General features: G+C 43.4%; 1 protein-coding gene across 1 annotated transcript in view; it reads left to right on the forward strand.

The window, feature by feature from the left end:
• EPS8 (epidermal growth factor receptor pathway substrate 8) overlaps nt 1–18,545 on the forward strand; it is a 182,974-nt gene that overhangs the window by 76,340 nt on the left and 88,089 nt on the right. Inside the window, 1 exon segment of the mRNA XM_032220802.1 lies at nt 17,557–17,635. Within this exon segment, the coding sequence (XP_032076693.1) occupies nt 17,574–17,635 (62 nt within the window). The 5' untranslated portion in view covers nt 17,557–17,573.

Here is an 18,545-nt window from a genome sequence, read left to right on the forward strand (position 1 = left end):
TGATTTAAACCTGATAGCTGGTTGTGTTATTCTTTTACCTGCTTGATTGTCAGCCTCTTTTGGCCTATAGTGAATCTCCCAATCATTGACATCCCAATCAGATTCTCCCTCCCCTGATTTTTTTTTCAAGGCTTACAAATAATGCCAAACATTCTAAGACAGGGGTGTCAAACTCAAGGCCTGTGGGCTGGATACGGCCTGTGGGCTGCTTAAATCTGGCCCATGGGCCCATCCTGGAAACAGCAAAGGACCAGCCCGCAGTGCCTCTGCCAGTGAAAATTGAGCTCAGGATGGCCACAGGTGGCACTTACGAGCTCCATTGTCACTGGCAGATTGTTGCAAGAGGCCATCACAGCCGGAAACGAAGCTCGGGAGTCTGTTTTTGCTGGCAGAGTACCCTGGCCAACACAGGCACCTCCAACATGTTAAGCTGGCCAGGCCCATTCTGCCCCTCCCCCCGAGGTCAAGCACAACTCTGATGTGGCCCTCAATGAAATTGAGATTGATACCCCTGTTCTAAGAACTGCCTTGATTATTTAAATCAAGGCTCAACTCTCTCCATCAGGTTGTCATGGAAGCACATAGACAATGGTATTTTGGTGTTTTAACTCCATAATCAGCTCTGCTCTTCTCTTTCTAAACATGTGGGTTCAGTTTATCTGCCGTGGCAACGGAACAGATGTTGAGAGGATGTTCTTTAATGAATTTGTCTACAGTAACTTACCAACCTTGGGCTTTCCAGATATGCTGAGACTAGGAATCTTCCAATTCCCAGCTAAACTGAAGTGCCTTCCACATACAGTGTTGCTGAGACTACAATTCCAATTCTCAGATAAACTGAACCACAGGGCTATAAAATAACTCTCAAACTCACCTCTTCCTAGGTGAACATACTTTCAGTGCTGCTTGGGGGGGGGGGCAAACACTGGATATTAACTGTAATGCTAAAGCAGTGATTAAATGTTAAAATGATTTTAAAAATGGCATGATGGTGTTGGCATCATTCTGAGGATCTGGAGGGAGGTTTTTCCAAATTATTGAATACCTACTACAGTTGCAAGAAAAAGTATGTGAACCCCTTGAGATTACGTGGAGTTTTGCATGAATTGGTCATAAAATGTGCTCTGAACTTCATCTAAGGCACAACAATAGACAAACACAGTCTGCTGAAAATAATGCTACACAAACATTAGATGGTTTAATTGAACACAACATGTAAACATTCACAGTGCAGGGAGGAAAAAGTATGGGAACCGTTGGACTTAATAACTGGTTGACCCTCCTTTGGCAGCAATAACCTCAACCAAATGTTTCCTGTAGTTGCAGATCAGACCTGCACAACGATCTTTTCTGCGAGGCATGGTTCACATCAGACAGTGCTTCTTGAAACCAGTAAACCCAAAACAGTGTGTGTTTTTAAAGGACAGGACAGCTGTCAGCAACACATCCAATATCATCACACTGATTAAAGTCAAGGTTGGTTCACTCCTGGCTCCAATTAGCTCTTGGAGAAGTCATTAGGCTAGGGGCTCACATTTTCTTGCAACTGTACATTTACTTTCTGAAATGTTAAAAGATATGTCAGTATGTCATATATCATGACATATGTCAGTATGTTATGACACGGTGGCTCAGTGGCTAGTACACTGAGCTTGTTGATCAGAAAGGTTGGCAGTTTGGCAGTTCGAATCTCTAGCACCGCGTAAAGGAGTGAGCTCCCGTTACTTGTCCCAGCTTCTGCCAACCTAACGAAAGCATGTAAAAATGCAAGTAGAAAAATAGGAACCACCTTTGGTGGGAAAGTAACAGCGTTTAGTCATCCGGCCACATGACCACGCTAATTTGAGGAAACTTCTCACTTAAAATGCACTGAAGAACATAGTTTACATGTTTGAAGGAGTTCCAGATTTCCCTTTGAATCTCAATCTGTTGAGTAAAAAAATAAGTACCGTATGCAGAATTGCGTGCTTTGTTTTATTTTTATTTATAAATGTAGAGAGTAAGATGAAACCGGAGCTTTTACAAATGATTTCTCAAATTTTTGCAAGGCTTTTTATATTTTACTGAGATAACACACTTCCTACATCGACTATTCAACAGAGGGTGGCCTTAAGCCAATTTTGGGTTTTTTTTGGCAGCCACCAAAAACTGAAATTCAGGGATACAGCTGGTACTTCTTAGAACTATTAAAAATAGTGAAGAATCATGAATGAGCATCTTGGTGTAGGGAATATTATTCATTTGAAAAAATCACAACTCTACCTTTCTAAACATGTGATGGCTGTCGTGAATGTGATCTCAAAAAAGGAACAACATTCACATTGTTCCATTTTGGATTCCATATGTTTGACTGGAAGAGAACTGTAAAAACTACATTGATGTATACATGTCGGAGGAGGAGTGGTAGAGCTGGGAGGTGGAGTCAAAAGAGGAATCAGCGTAGAGTACAGATAGTCCTCAATTTACAACAGTTCATTTAGTGACCGTCCAAAGTTAAGACGGCTCTGAAAAGAGTGACTTATGACCATTTTTTCACACTTAATGATCATTGCACCATCCCTATGGTCACATGACCCAAATTCAGATACCTGACCATTGGTTCATATTTATGACGGTTGCATTGTCCGGAGATCAAGTGATCCCCTTTTGCGACCTGACAAGCAAAGTCAATGGGACATCCAGATTCATTTAACAACCATGTTACTAACTTAACAAATGCAATGATTCACTTAACAAATGTGGCAAGAAAAGTCATCAAATGGGAGCAAACGTGGTTAACAATGGTCTCACTTAGCAACATACATTTTGGGCTCAATTGTAACTCGAGGACTGCCTGTATTTATGTTCCCACAAGGGGTCTTAAGTCCAACCCCACTTGATTTCCATTAGCATCAAAATAGTGCTAACCATTAGTTGACTAGATTCCTGTGCATAGGCATGAACAATAAATCAGTTTAACTGGAACATAACTTGTGTCCCTGCTCTTTTGCACCTGATTTTAAAGTCAAATCTCACACAAATTGCCAACACTGTCCCACTTGCACTGGGGAAGCCTCAGGAACCCTGGGCAAATTGCGCGTAGAAAATATATTACTCTCTCAAAGTCTGGAGAACCCAACTACTGAGTATATACAACATTGTTTTCCGACCCAAGTAATGAGACTTTACAAGATCTCACAGAGTTCCTTGTAGTTTGTTCCTGGGTATCTCCCAGAGTTCGGGAGAACCCCTCACTAAGAATCTGCCCAGTTTGGAGAACCCACAAATCCCACCCTTGGCTGGCCTGCCCCTCTCCTCACAGGATTGAGATTGAGATGCTTTATTTGTATGCCGCCCTTTTCCCTGGGGGGACTCAGGGCGGCTCACAACTCAAGGGGAGGGAGGACAAACAAGTCACAGACATAAAAACGATACATCATTAAAAACACAACAGTCATACAATTCGAGTGGGGTTGTAATCTTTAGCCCCAGGCCTGTTGGGACAGCCAGGACTTAAGGGCTACGCGGAAGGTCTGGAGGGTGGTGAGGGTACAAATCCCCACGGGGAGTTCGTTCCAGAGGGTCGGAGCAGCCACCGAGAAGGCTCTCCTCCAGGTAGTTGCCAGCCGACATTGGCCGGCTGATGGAATTCGGAGGAGGCCTAATCTATGGGATCGTATCGGCCTAGTGGAGGTAATTGGCAGTCCCCACATGGCCAATTTGGGATGCCAGGTAAGTACAGGACCCATGCGGAGGCTCAGGGAAGGCAAAAAATGGGTCTCCCGGAAGTTCCGGGAGCCTGGAAGAGGCCGTTTTCGCCTTCCCATAGGCTCGAGGAAAGCCTCCGGACCCCAGGTAGGGCAAAAACATACACACAAACCACTGTGGTGCAGGAGGCTGACTAGGCCATACCCCACCATGGCCATGCCCACCCAGCAACCGGGCAGAGAACCCATTGCTAAAATTTTTGAAGCCCACCCCTGGTATCTCCTCTTGGTAGGAGGATACCCAGGATCCAGAGAGGGAGAAAATTAGACAAATGGTGAACGGCGAGAGACTTTATGTGTGTATAATTAGGTTCCCATCTGTATATTATCTGGTTCAGTAGAGAGACATTTATGCAGAAAGTGCACTTATATGTGGGTTTAGGGGGAAGACGGTTTTCTAGGAAGCTGTGTTTTGTTAGCATGAATTGCAGCTGTGTCTTTGTTTTGCTCTCTCTCTCTCTATGTGTGTGCATGTGTTGGGCATGTGCATGCATTTGCTTGTGCCATTAAGAACACCAATGAAGGCCTGTTTTGGGATTTAATGTGCCCTTAAGTCTACCCCAACATTTCACATTTACCTAACAGTCACTTTGAGTTTCAGGGATTATTACTCATCCAGCGCATAGGAAATTTCACAGTAATGTTCTTTAATTAGTACAGAGTGCTAAATATGGCATCTTATTAATCCAGTTGCCTCTCTTGTGCTGTGAACAAAGCATTCCTCAGCTTGGAAAGGAGCTGAAAAAACCCAGCCTGTTCTAGATCCTACAGACTTACCTGGCCAGTTTAAACGATTTGCACTTCTGTCCAGTGAATTTAAACAACAAACAAGGAACTTCAAGGATAACTTCACCTCTGAAGAACGCAGGACACGAAATACCTGAAGGCAGATTTATGAGCAGGAAAATACTGCCTTTAGCCATAAATTGCTGGCTTGCTTGGTGCTTCCTGAATTCAAGGACATGTTTTAGGAATAAAGGTATCATTGCTTTGCTGTATTGGGCAAGCCAGAATCTTTAAAACGAAGGGAGCTGGGCATTCTATTGTGTTTTATTAGTTTAAACCAGAATTGTAAAATAAATACCTCAAGCACAAGATGTGCAAACTAAAGATTGTGCCAAGGGAGTGCAATGTTGACATTTTAGTCCATATACATGAAGGAATTCATTCTTTCTTTCTTTGATTTGATTGATTACGGTCTCCTCAAGAGAGAGATATTTCTCCAGCAGGAATCTATGCCTAACCTAAGTCTTTCAGGTGTTCTACAGGAGGACCCTCATTGCTGTAAATGAGTCCATTCTCCTTGCTGCTGTTGGTAATTTTTCATCTCTATCCTACCATCATTCTTATCTCTCTAGAGATGCCTTTAATTCTAAGTCTTTGCATAATGTTTTCAAAATAGGATTGTTTGAGTCTATTGCATGTCTGTGCCTCAAACTGGAATTCTGATTGATTTCTTCAATGTTTGTTTTCTTGGCTATTGTTTAATTTACTAAGGTTTATGTACTGCTACCAGTAGAATAATGTATAATTCTTCTGTGCCTCCATTGCCAAGATTTTTATAATCCTGATCCTGCAAACAGCATTGTAAGAAATCTCAACTGTGGCTCTCTCAGTCCATTTTAAGTAACCTTCATACATGGGCAAGTTTAGATGTATAATAGAATAACAGAGTTGGAAGAGAGCTTAGAGATTGTCTAATCCACACACACACAAACACAACCCCACTCAAGCAGGAGATCCCACTTCAGACAAGTGGCTGTCCAGTCTCTTCTTAAAAACCTCCAGTGATGGATGGAGCACCCACAACTTCTGAAGGCAAGTTGTTCCACTGATTAATTGTTCTCTCTGTCAAGAAATTTCACCTTAATTCTAGGTTGGTTCCCTCCTTAAATAGCTTCCATCCATTGCTTCTTGTTCTGCCTTCAGGTGCTTTGGAGAATAGGTTGACCACCTCTTCTTTGTGGGGGTTAACCTATTCAAATATTGGAACAATCATCCATTTGTAGACATCCTTGCCAAAAATTGCCACTGAGGGACTCACACAAAAAGTAATACTGATTTACAAAATACTTATTTATCACAAAGTGACTTGCTAGTTCCTACAGTCTAAACATTATCCTTTTATGGACCTAAGTTACCTCTGTTCATTTAGCAATAGCAGTTAGACTTATATACCGCTTCATAGGGCTTTCAGCCCTCTCTAAGCGGTTTACAGAGTCAGCATATCGCCCCCACAGTCTGGGTCCTCATTTCATCCACCTCGGAAGGATGGAAGGCTGAGTCAACCTTGAGCCGGTGAGATTAGAACCACTGCAGATAACTGCAGATAACAGTCAGCTGAAGTGGCCTGCAGTACTGCACCCTAACCACTGCGCCACCTCGGCTCTTGGGTACACTTCTAAACACAGCAACGGACTACAGCAGGGATGTCAAACTCAAGGCCTCAGGCCGGATCCGGCCCATAGGGTGCTTAGATCTGGCCCACTGGGCCTTCCTGGAAATAGCAAAGAACTGGCCTGCAGTGCAGAGGTGGTCTTCAGCAGGTTCTGACCAATTCTGGAGAACCGGTAGCGGAAAATTTGAGTAGTTTGGAGAACCAGTAAATATCACCTCAGCCCCAAACCCACAACTTCTGAAGGCAAGTCATTCTACCGATTAATTGTTCTCAAAGTCAGGAAATTTCTTCTTAGTTCTAGGTTGGATCTCTCCTGGATTAGTTTTCCATTCATTGCTTCTTGTTCTGCCTTCAGGTGCTTTGGAGAATAGGTGACTCCCTCTTCTTTGTAGCATCCCCTTAGATATTGGAACCCTTCTATCATGTCTCTCCTGTCTTCCTTTTCATTAAACTAGATGTGAATGCCAAGCAGGATAAATAATATTCAGAGAGCTATGGGCTTCTGGATTCTTTTCTTCTCATGCGCACTCCAACTATCTTGCTCATAATTTTAGGAAATACCACCTTTTATTGAATGGTAAGCAATGTATTGTGCCAAGTAAGGAAGGGAATAAAGAAATCTCTGAAGGAGTGGAAAGCACTCATGTGTTCCAGATTCTTCAAAAGCTTGTTCTCAGTGCACTTTGGTCTTCTCCATCATGCTGCTACAGCTACAATGCAAGATCTTTTGAGCATTCTTATAGTTAGTTAAGTGGGACGCGGTGGCTCAGTGGCTAAGACACTGAGCTCGTCGATCAAACAGGGCGGCAGTTTGGCGGTTCGAATCCCATGCGCTGCGTAATGGAGTGAGCGCCCGTTACTTGTCCCAGCTTCCGCCAACCTAGCAGTTCGAAAACATGTAAAAATGCAAGTAGAAAAATAAGAACTACGTTTTGTGGGAAGGTAACAGTGTTCTGTGTGCCTTTGGTGTTTAGTCAGGACGGCCACATGACCATGGAGACGTCTTCGGACAGCTGTGGCTCTTCAGCTTTGAAACGGAGATGAGCATCGCCCCCAAGAGTCAGGAACGACTAGCACATATGTGCGAGGGGAACCTTTACCTTTATAGTTAGTTAGATAGAAGAGCAGCCAGAAAGGAGCTTCATTTACACTGGTTCATCAGTAGACAGGGCTTTTCAATCAATCCTTAAGAATCAACAAATCTTAGCAAATCAAAGGTATAAAGCCTGATTTTGCTCTTATTATCTGCCTTCCTTTTCAAAGAGTTGGGACAAGTCATTTGACATCCTGCTAAGCTGGAATGAAGTACAATAGAACTGGAGGAGAGAGAAGTTATTCCTTGCTTTCTTGCAGAGTTGAAAGGGGGATAGATGAATAATTCCATTTCACCAATATTATCACTCAAAGAAGCATCATGGCTGTCATTAATGTATTTAAGTAATTAGTTTGTTGCCTACTCATTGGGCTGTATATTTCCAAGGATCTGCCATTCTCTCGTTCTTCTAACATTAGCATTGCATTGAAGATGCTGTTTAATTTTTCATAGTATGAAGTAAGGTAGGATGTGTTCTTATTCCATAGGCTTACAACAACAACAACAACAACAACACCACGGTGAGGAGGGGGGCATTTTCGCCTTCCCCAGACTCCAGAGGCCTTCCTCAGACTCCAGAGGCCTTCCTCAAGCCTCTGGGAAGGTAAAAATTGCTTCCCCTGGGCTCCGGAGGCTGGAAACGGGCCCGTTTCTGACTTCCCCGAACTTCCAGGAGGCCCATTTTTCCCCTTCCCCGAGCCTCCGCACGGGCCTTGCATTTACCTCTCATCCAAAACGGACCACGTGGAGTCTCCTGGGAGGGGAGGGGCCAGCCAGGGGTGGGATTTGGAGGTTCTCTGAACCAACCATAACGTCAGCTACAGGTTCTCCTGAACCCGGGCAAACCCGTAACAGCTTATAGATATTTCTCTTTTGAAAATTTTCGAGCTTGGTTGGGATCCGAACCTTGTACTACAGATTTACATTTTGAAATTATTTGTGGTCTCTTTGTTTAGCCCATCCCTGTAATTTCTTCTTGCCCTGGATAGAGAGATGACAAACTAAATGGCTGTAATTTTCTGACTTAATGTGCTATTATGGGAACTCCAAGGCCTGCTGGATTTCTATTCCAGAATGTTTACGGCCTTATTTAGCCAATGATTTTTAATTACTCGAGGAAAGAGTACATTTTGATTTGAACGAGAGCCAACAGCCTTGGCGTTGTGCCCAGGAGCTGAGCCATAAAATGCTCTTTGACGGTTGTTACCAGTCATGCAAATAACAAAAGACATTTTAGGTCAATCCTCATTTTTTCAGTTCAACACGATAACTGTAGCTAGATTATTGTATGCACAAAGATGGAAAGATTCAGCATTACCCAGAATGGAGGAATGGTTGGGGAAGAAGACAGAACTTAGCTGAGGGGCTAAATTATTATTTTTTTATTCAGAGAAAAGACAACATCTATATTTATTTCTGAGTGGATATTCCTTGTTTGTGTGTGTGTGTGTGTGAAAAATAACATGATTTTATGATTTATGGTTGTGATGATTAGACAAACTGGATTATAGAAAGAAGCGTTATAGTGTAACCATAGAGTAAAAGGTAAAGTGATAATTATTATTATAATTATAATGCTATAATTCTTTACACCTTTCTTTTTTGCTTTTTTACTTTTACTTCCCCTCTTCTTTCACTTTTAGCTTTCTCTTTCTTTCTTTCTTTTTCTTATTTAAATTAATTGATATCAGTTTTTATCTTCCCTTTTTAAAAAAACATTTTTTTTAAAACCCATTCTGCAGTTCAGCTGCTCTGCCCTAATACCAGATGTATGTTGGGATGAATAGCTAAAATCCATTAAAAAGAAGGATTTTTCTAGAACTTCTGCACTTTTTACCCGTAACCTTGTTTAAATAAGAAGCTGGCTACTTTTAAAAGATTGACAATCAAGGGTTAGAGAGCCAATGTTATGGTCCGCCAAGCAGAGCTGGCAGCAGATTCGGACAGTGAGGTGGTTGGGGAAGAACATGGGCCAGTCCTGGAGTCTGGGGAAGGCTCTGATGAGGGCTCTGTGTCAGAGGCAGAGAGGGGGCCAGAGCCGTATGCCAGTTATCAGCTGCCTTCAGAGTCAGACATCAGTGAGGCAGATGAACAGCTGGAGCCTGTTCCCAGTGTGCGCATGCGCAGAGTTGCCAGACAAAAGGAACAGCTAAAGAACAGGGGTCAACTTGGGAGTAAGACCACAGGTGGACAATGAATGGCTCTTCCCAGAGGAAATAAAAGAAGAGTGACAGGGGAGTGGAGTTTGCAGGAGACAATTCGTTCGCTTAATTGATTCGTGACTCTCCAAGACTCCTTGCCAAGTTTTGCAAGCCTTTCAGCTCTCCAAGCCAGATAAGGTCTGTGACTATAAATCCTCCCTCGAAAAACTTTGCTGGATGTGAATGAGCAGAATTCACAGTAAATTAATAAAAGGGATTTTTGTCAGGACAAGGAGTTTGCTTCATGCTCTTGGGAAGCCTAGGTCAGAATAGCCAGTTTGGTGCAGTAGTTAAGGCAGCATGCTAAAAACTGGGAGGCCGTGATTCTAGTTCTACCTTAGGAACAAAGCCAGTTGGGTGACCTTGGGCAAGTCACTCCTCCACGGTGCTAAAAAGAAAGCAATGACAAACCATTTTTGAAATCTTGCCAAGAAAACTGAAGGAATCTGACTAAGCATTTGCCAGGAGCCAAAAACTGACCTGACAGCATCCCCCTCCCCATCCCAAAAATCAATGGAGGGCTAAACTGAAAACTCCATAGGTAGTCCTACAACAGTATTTATCATGGAGGGGATAGATTGTTGGAACTTCAAGTCGGGATTGTAAGTAGCTCCAAAGTCAGTTCGTTTGAACTTTTAATAGCAATAGCAATAGCGGTTAGACTTATATACCGCTTCATAGGGATTTCAGCCCTCTCTAAGCGGTTTACAGAGTCAGCGTACTGCCCCCAACAATCCAGGTCCTCATTTTACCCACCTCGGAAGAATGGAAGACTGAGTCAACCTTGAGCCGGTGAGATTTGAACAGTAGAACTGCAGTCAGCTGAAGTAGCCTGCAGTGCTGCCCTCTAACAACTGCACCACCTCGGCTCTCTTAATGGTTGCTAAGCAACCAGTTATAACTCAAAGACTACCTGTAGGGCTAGTTAATAAAGTAGCTCATGTTGTTCGAAGTCGTGTAGGACCCATTGCAACTCCATGGACAATGTTCTTCCAGGCCTTCCTGTACCATCCTCTTGAGTCCATTCAAGCTCACGCCTACTGCTTCGGTAACTTTATCTAGCCACCTCATTCTCTGTTGTCCCATTCTTCTTTTGCCCTTAATTATTCCCAGCATTATGCTCTTCTCCAGTGAGTCCTTCCTTCTCATTAGGTGGACTCAAAAAGTATTTGAGTTTCCTCTTCAGGATCTGGCCTTCTAAAGAGCAGTCAGTGTTGATCTCCTCTAGGACTGACCAATTGGATCACCTTACAGTCCAAGGAACTCACAGGAGTCTTCTCCAGCACCATAGTCCAAAGTCCTCAATTTTTTGGCACTCAGCCTTTCTTATGGTCCAACTTTCATAGCCATACATTGCAACTGGACAAACCATAGCCTTAACCATACGCACTTTTGTTGGCAGGGTAATATCTCTGCTATTTAGTATGCTGTCTAGATTTGCCATCACTTTCCTCCCCAGGAGCAAGTGTCTTTTAATTTCTTGGCTGCAGTCCCCATCTGTGGTGATCTTGGAGCCCAGGAAAATAAAATTTGCCACTACTTCCATTTCTTCCACATCTATTTGCCAAGAATTGAGAGGGCCAGACGCCATGAGGAGCCGAGGTGGCGCAGTGGTTAAATGCAGCACTGCAGGCTACTTCAGCTGACTGCAGTTCTGCAGTTCGGCTGTTCAAATCTCACTGGCTCAAGGTTGACTCAGCCTTCCATCCTTCCGAGGTGGGTAAAATGAGGACCCGGATTGTTGTTGAGGGCAATATGCTGACTCTGTAAACCGCTTAGAGAGGGCTGAAAGCCCTATGAAGCGGTATATAAGTCTAACTGCTATTGCTATGATCTTAGTTTTCTTAATGTTGAGTTTCAAGCCAACTTTTGCACTCTCCTTCTTCACTCGCATCAAGAGTCTTTAGTTCCTCTTCACTTTCTGCCATTAAAGTAGCTCTTATACATCCCCTAAAGAAATCCAAGAGGAACAGGTCATAGAAATTTTTTTTTGGCAATGAAGGAAGACTTGGGGAAATTAGAGGGAAAAATTTTGATAGATCAATCTTTACTAAATTATGGCATAGAACGGTATATCTCAACCTTGGCAGTTTGAAGATGCGGGGACTTCAGCTCCCAGAATCCCCTAGCCAGCTATGGGCATTGAAGTCCACACATTTTTCAAACTGCCAAAGTTGAGAAACTTTGGCACAGAGGAAAATTCCCCAGCGAAAGAGCATGGGAAGGACACATTGTGATGCCCTGTGAACCATAACACATAAAGGACACAGTGTAGGCATGGCCACCAATGAAGCATCAATGATGTTATGAAAACTCAAGTATGCAATGAGTTAGTTGTCTTGGAAATTTCTAGGAGTCATAAAAAGGCACCCCAGTTGGATTGCATGGGCTGTTGTGTTGTTTGAGACAACACTGAAATTTCAGTCTGCACTGTGAATTATGTTTCTTGCGGTTTTATTGAATAGTTAATAAATGCTGCCTTATTTGCTTGCTTGAATGGGACGTGTCACTTAATGTTCCGTGAGGCACTATACAAATTCCTAAAAGGATCCTATTTGCTTTATTTTGTGATGAAATGTGTACATAGTAACAGGGTTGAGAGTAGGCAAGTTAATCCTTGAGAAACTTTGAAAACACTACGTACAGTAAGTATAACCTTATTTGGACGTGCATGTGGCCCTTTTGTAGTTACCTAGGCCAACAACCCAAACAAGAACAAAGATCAGCACCTCATCTTTAAGATTCATTAATGCATTCTATTAACTGTATTGTTTAGATCATTTTTATCCCGCCTTTATTATCTTTAAAACTTATTCAAGGTTGCAAACATTTTCCCCACAACAACCCTGTAAGGTGGGTTGGGGGAGAGGGAGGGAGGGAGGGAGGGAGGGAGGGAGAGAGAGAGAGAGAGAGAGAGAGAGAGAGAGAGAGAGAGAGAGAGAGAGAGAGAGATCTTTCCTGCGCATGCTCTCTCTCTGGGTGTCTTTGGATATCTCTCCTTCCCTCTCCCTCTCCCTCCCTCTCTCCCTCCCTCTCTCTCTCTCTTAATTGAAACTGAAAATCAAATCACATGCAATTCATCAAATGACATTAGCAGTATTATTTCAATTTTATTTACGGACATGTTGACTGATTTATATTCCCCGCTAAAATTTGCACTATCGCTACCTCCTTCTGGAGTTTTACATTAGACTATTAGACATTATTCAACGGCAGCTTTAAGAAGAATTCGGGTAAGAATTCTGGGCTGTCAGAATCTTGTCTCGTTTGGAGGACCTTCTATATTAGCACAATTTCCTTCCCCCTCTGAAAAAAATAGCAGCCTTCAAAATTACTACCTTCTGACAGGCTGGAAAGATCAGATCCACCTGTGAAGAAGGTCCAATTAAACTGATTTATTGCCATTCATGCCTATGCACAGGAATATTCCCAATTAACGTTCAGCACCTGCTAAGAGCTAGATAAGAGTCAATGGAATTCAAGGGGGTTGGATTTAGTTCGCTTGTGACTATGTAGGGATTCTAGATTGATCCCTCTTTTAACTCCGCCCACAGGTTCCGCCACTCCTTCCCCTACGTCTTCTTCCCTATTCCATGGGCTCCAAATTATCTGTATGGCAGCCCAGTTTCAGTAAAGGAACTTGTCCTTACATTCATCTATGTTGCACTCTGTTGCCCCATAATTATTTGAGCCGATTGCATGCAGTAAAAGATCTGCTGATATTCTATGGCGATACCACCTCCAACTTGGACATTATCTAGAATAGATCAATAGTTTTTGGGACTATGGTGGATTTAAGAGGCATGTTAGTCAGGGCTGAGACTTAATGCATCAGCAACAGTTTTATTTATTTTATTTATTTATTTAGTTTGTCAAACATGTACAAGGTAACAGGTATAAGTAAAAACGTGGACATGAACAAAGGAAAGGAGTACAAATAAATGGGGACGGTAGGAGAGGGACGGTAGGTACACTGGTGAGCTTATGCATGCCCTATTTTGGACCTCTTAGGAATGGCCACGGTAGACAGTTTGAGGTTGAAGCTGTGGGGGTTTGAAGCTGTAACAACGGAGTCAGGTAGAGCATTCCAGGCGTTGACCACTCTGTTGCTGAAGTCGTATTTTCTGCAATCGAATTTGGAGTGATTTACCTTGAGTTTGTATCTATTGTTTGCCCATGTATTATTGAGGTTGAAGCTGAAGTAGTCATTGACAGGTGGGACATTGTAGCAGACAATTTTGTGTACTATGCTTAGGTCAGACCATAGGCAGTGTAGTTCCAGGTTGTCCAAGCCCAAAATTTTGAGCCTGGTGGCATAAGGGATTCTATTGTGAGCAGAGGAGTGGAGGACTCTTCTCATGAAATACTTCTGGACCCACTCAATTGTATTAATGTCCAATAAACACTGTGGATTCCAGGCAGACGAGCTGTATTCGAGCATTGGTCTGGCAAAGGTTTTGTATGCCCTTGTTAGCAGTGCAATATTACCGGAGAAGAAGCTTCGCAAAATTAGGTTAACAACTCTTAATGCCTTTTTGGCAATGCTGCTACAGTGAGCTCTGGGGCTTAGATTGTTTGAGTTGAGTACTCCAAGGTTTTTGACTGAGTGAGGGTCGTTTTGATTTCTATCATTTCGCTCTTCTGCAAGCATTCATGAAAGCTAATTGTTGTTTTTTAAATTACATGATGTTTAAAATATTAATTAAAAGGAAAATAGGTGGTATTGAATAAGTTGACCCTTCGAATACGAGCAGGTCTTAAGCCCCAAACTGGTTTGTTTAGTGAAAAAGATAATGATCTCCTTCATGTGATAGATTAAGCCATCGTGTTTGTTTGTTTTTAAACCTGATATGTGAATTCACCCTGTTTTAGTTTATATACTATATACAGTTACTCATATTTGAAGTGCCATGACATTGAAACGTCGCTGGGTATTAAGAACAATGTAAAGGATTTTTTGTCAAATTCCTCAGGGATCTCTGCTAAGCACAGTAGACAATATTAAACTAACAGGACTGATAGATCAGTATTTATAAATTTTTAACAGTTCCTATGGGCCACACACAGCTAACAAGACTTTAAAGACTTAGTTATTCCTGAGGGGATCCTGTCATATCTCCCAGGCTGCTTCCCCTGATTTACTCACAGAAAATAAAAAATCTATGTGACAGTTGTTTTTGCTCATTGCTTTTTTTTTTTTTTAAACGGTGGCAATTTTTCATCTTCGTTGGCACACAAGGAGGGCCCTTATTATTTATTTATTAAATTTATAGGCTGCCCAACTCCCAGGGACTCTGGGCAGTTTATTATTTACATCATAACGTAAATTAGTGTAGCACTGTGAATAAATTTGATGGCTGAGCTCTTTTATATAAAGGAACAGCAGTAAAATCAGGAGTTAAGGCATCAGCCAGAAACAGAACTAAAACCAACGGATTAATCCATCTTGTTAAAATTAATATGGAGACTCTTAGCTGTTGAGCAGATGGACAGATCCTCCTGGAATAAATATTTCTCGAGTAGCTTCTTCTCAAGCTCAGGACCAAAACCCTATTATTAACCAAGCTAAGATGTGGGGAATTCTGTGCCTGGGGGAATTCTGGGAATGGAAGTCCAGACAGCTTAAAGCTGCCAATGTTGAGAAACCCCGAGGCAGAGTGAGGCAGTCTCCACAAGCAATATAAGCTGAGGTGCTGTAACATTGACCTTGGGGTATGCTATAGACCAGTGATGGTGAACCTTTTTCTTACAGCGTGCCAAAATTGTGCGCGTGCATGCTATCGCACATGCCCGTGTGCCCACTTAACCCTCCCCACCAACATTTGCATGTGCGCGTGGTCCCCCCCCCCATGCATGCCCGCACGTCCCCTCCCCAGGCTCCGGAAGCTTTCCTGAAGCCTGGGGAGGGTGAAAATAGCCTTCCCTGGCCCTCTGGAAGGGCGAAAAATCAGTTGGCTGGCATGCACAACAGAGCTGACGGCTGGTGTGCCACCAAGTATAGCTTTGTGTCAGGGGTGGGTTTCTCGCCCCGTTCCAACCGGTTCGGTTGGAACGAGGCCGGTGGCATCCTCGTGCACGCGTGTGGCGCGCACGTGCACGCGCACGGTGCACGCATGCGTACTAGCGTCTGTGCGCTGCTCCAGCTGCTCCTGGAGGATCGCGCAGGCGCTGTATGCGTCCTGCACATGCGTGGAAGCACAGAACTCATCAAAACCGGGTAAGGAGCGCGGGTGGGCCCTTCGCCGTTCCCGGAAGTTACTTACTTCCGGGTTTGCCGACCAACCGGTTCGCAGGGACCGCCGCGAACTGGTTGAAACCCACCCCTGCTTTGTGTGGAACGTGTGCCATAGGTTTGCCATCACGGCCACAGACCACTTAATTAGCTGTTTGGTCATAAATATACCGTTTGGTTTGCTATCCTCACCCCCCATATCAAACAGTTTTTGGAGTTGAAAGGAAGCGAAACGTCTTAGGGCAACCTTCCCCTGAGGTTCAGAACAGGAAAGAAAAGGAAACAAGCCAGGAAAGATAGAAATTCAGTTTGTCCTCCTTAACCCTCCTTGAACGATCAACGATGTTTGGTTTTTATTCTCCCAGAATACAAAGGATGATTAGTAGACACACAAACGCTTCTGCCAAAATGGAAAACGCCTGACTTTTTGGTACAGGAAAATAAATAACCTGTAGATGAGCTTTGACTGTATACAACTTTAGCAGTTAATTAAGAGAGTGAATTTCAGTCCAGCAACTTGATGAAATCAAAGATCTTCCGGAGAGATGCTTCTTACGTATAACTTACAACAATTCATTTAGTGATCATTCAAGTTACAGCAACACAGGAAAAAAGGGAGTTATGACCAGAGGTGGGTTCCTATCGGTTCGCACCGGTTCGATGGAACCGGTAGTGGAAATGGTGACTGGGTCGCCGAACCAGTAGGGACGGCCGGCTCACCACGCCCCTGAACCGGTTCCCCAGTCTCTGCGACATCTTTTAAAAACATTGTTAATGTAGTGCGCATGCGCAGACCTATTTATAGGCAACTGCGCATGCACGCGAGTGCGCAAATCGTGCATGCACCGAACTGGCAGAAATGACTGTTTTTCACACTTATGACCATTGCAGCATCCCTATGGTCACTTGATCAAAATTTGGGCCCTTGGGAACTGATTCGTATTTATGACTATTGCAGTGTCCCAGGGTTATATGATCCCCTTTTCCGACCTTCTGACAAACTCAGTGGGAGAGCCAGATTCACTTAAGAACCCTATGGCTAATTTAACAACTGCAGAGATTCACTTAACAACGGTGGCAAGAAAGGTCGTAAAATGTGGGGCAAAATTCACTTAACAATTGTCTCACTTGGGAATAGAAACTTTGGGCTCAGTTCTGGTTGTAAACCGAGGATTACCTGTACCTGGGAAGGACTTTTGTAAACTCAGCTATGTTGTCTGGTTGTAAAAATGTGATTGTAGTGGGAATACTACAGAAGGGGGAGGGCCTTCTCTGTAGCTGCGCTGGCCCTCTGGAACGATCTACCTGTAGAGATCCGGACCCTTACCACCCTCCCGGCCTTCCGTAAAGCCACCAAGACCTGGCTGTTCCGGCAGGCCTGGGGCTGTTGATCAATATCCAGCTCCACTTAGACGGAATGCATGATGTGGAATTTTAATAATCGTATTTTTTATTTTTAAATGTTTCTTTTTACTTGCCTGTAAGCCGCACAGAGTCCCAAGGGAGTGGGCGGCATACAAATCTTATTAAACTAAACTAAACTAAACTAATAATAAACAATAGGTAGTAAAATAAAGGAGAATTCAGGAAGATTTGATGTTCACCATTGTTTTCCACTCTGACAAACACACTTGGCTGGGGGAACTGTTATTCCTTGAGATAAAATAATTAAATAAATGCTATCTGGCTCTGTGTGTGTGTGTGTGTGTGTGTGTGTCTACATGCATGCCTCTGTGTGTGTATACTGTGGAAAATTACTTGCAAACCATTATTTTGAAAAGGTCTCTGTTTTCCCACAGTCATAATTGGCTAATTCTGTAGACTTTCATAAGTGTCTTAAGCGAATCTCTCATTTTCCCATCCTTTCCCTATTTTTATTCCCACAGAGGAAGAGGTGATCAGAATGAATGGGCATATTTCAAACACCCATCCCAACGTATATGGAAATTATCCTTCTCAAGTCAAGTAAGTATTGGATCCCTTCTGTCCTGCATTTTGCAAAAATAAAATGGTGGGGGGCAGAGGTGGGTTGCTGCCGGTTCGGCCCGGTTCAGCCAAACCGGTAGTGGAAGTCAGGCCTGGGTCACAGAATGGGCAGCGACCCAGGCCTCCTACGCCCCCTGAACCAGTTCCCAGTTGGGCCACCGCCATTTTGGATTTCAGTGACTGCGCAGTGACTGTAAATTGAACAATTTACATTGAACAGTGCACGTGAGCACAGTGCATGTCTGGTGTGCAGGTTGCGAACCAGTAGTAAAACTGGCAGCAACCCACCTGGGGCGAGAGGGAGAGGAAACACTTCTTTATTCTTAATTTTAAAAAAAATACATCCCACAAAGACTTGATTTTTGAAGTGAAGCAAGAAAATTCTCTCTTCAGCCAAGGCTCCATGAAGCCTTGGCTGAAGAGAGAATGCTGTTGACCCCTTTCAGTTTGGGATTGGCCCATCCCACTCATGCCAGCAGAGGGGGCATGATCATTCTGACCAACAGAGTCCAGGAGAAGGGCCTTCTCTGCTGTTGCAGTGCCCTATGGAACATCTTGCCCCCCCCCCACCCCCAATGTCAGAAGCAGGCCCCAACCCTCCTGACCTTTCTTAAGAGCCTAAAGATCTGGCTCTGCCAGTTGGCTTAGGGGCACAGCCCCCAAACATTTGGGCACCAGGGACCGGTTCTGTGGAGAAAGGTTTTTAAGCAGACTGGAAGGGGTGTGGTTCCACATGCTATAAGCATGTTGCTTGTATCTTTCAATTTCTGTTGTTTTTATTTGTTTCCTAGTACAATTTGATAGCTTATTATTATCCTATGACTATCACTAAGTGTTGTATCTTATGATTCTTGATGAATGTACGTATTCTATTTTATTTTTCTTTATG

Source organism: Thamnophis elegans, chromosome 7 (genome assembly GCF_009769535.1).
Source record: "Thamnophis elegans isolate rThaEle1 chromosome 7, rThaEle1.pri, whole genome shotgun sequence".
NCBI classification, from domain to species: Eukaryota; Metazoa; Chordata; class Lepidosauria; order Squamata; family Colubridae; genus Thamnophis; species Thamnophis elegans.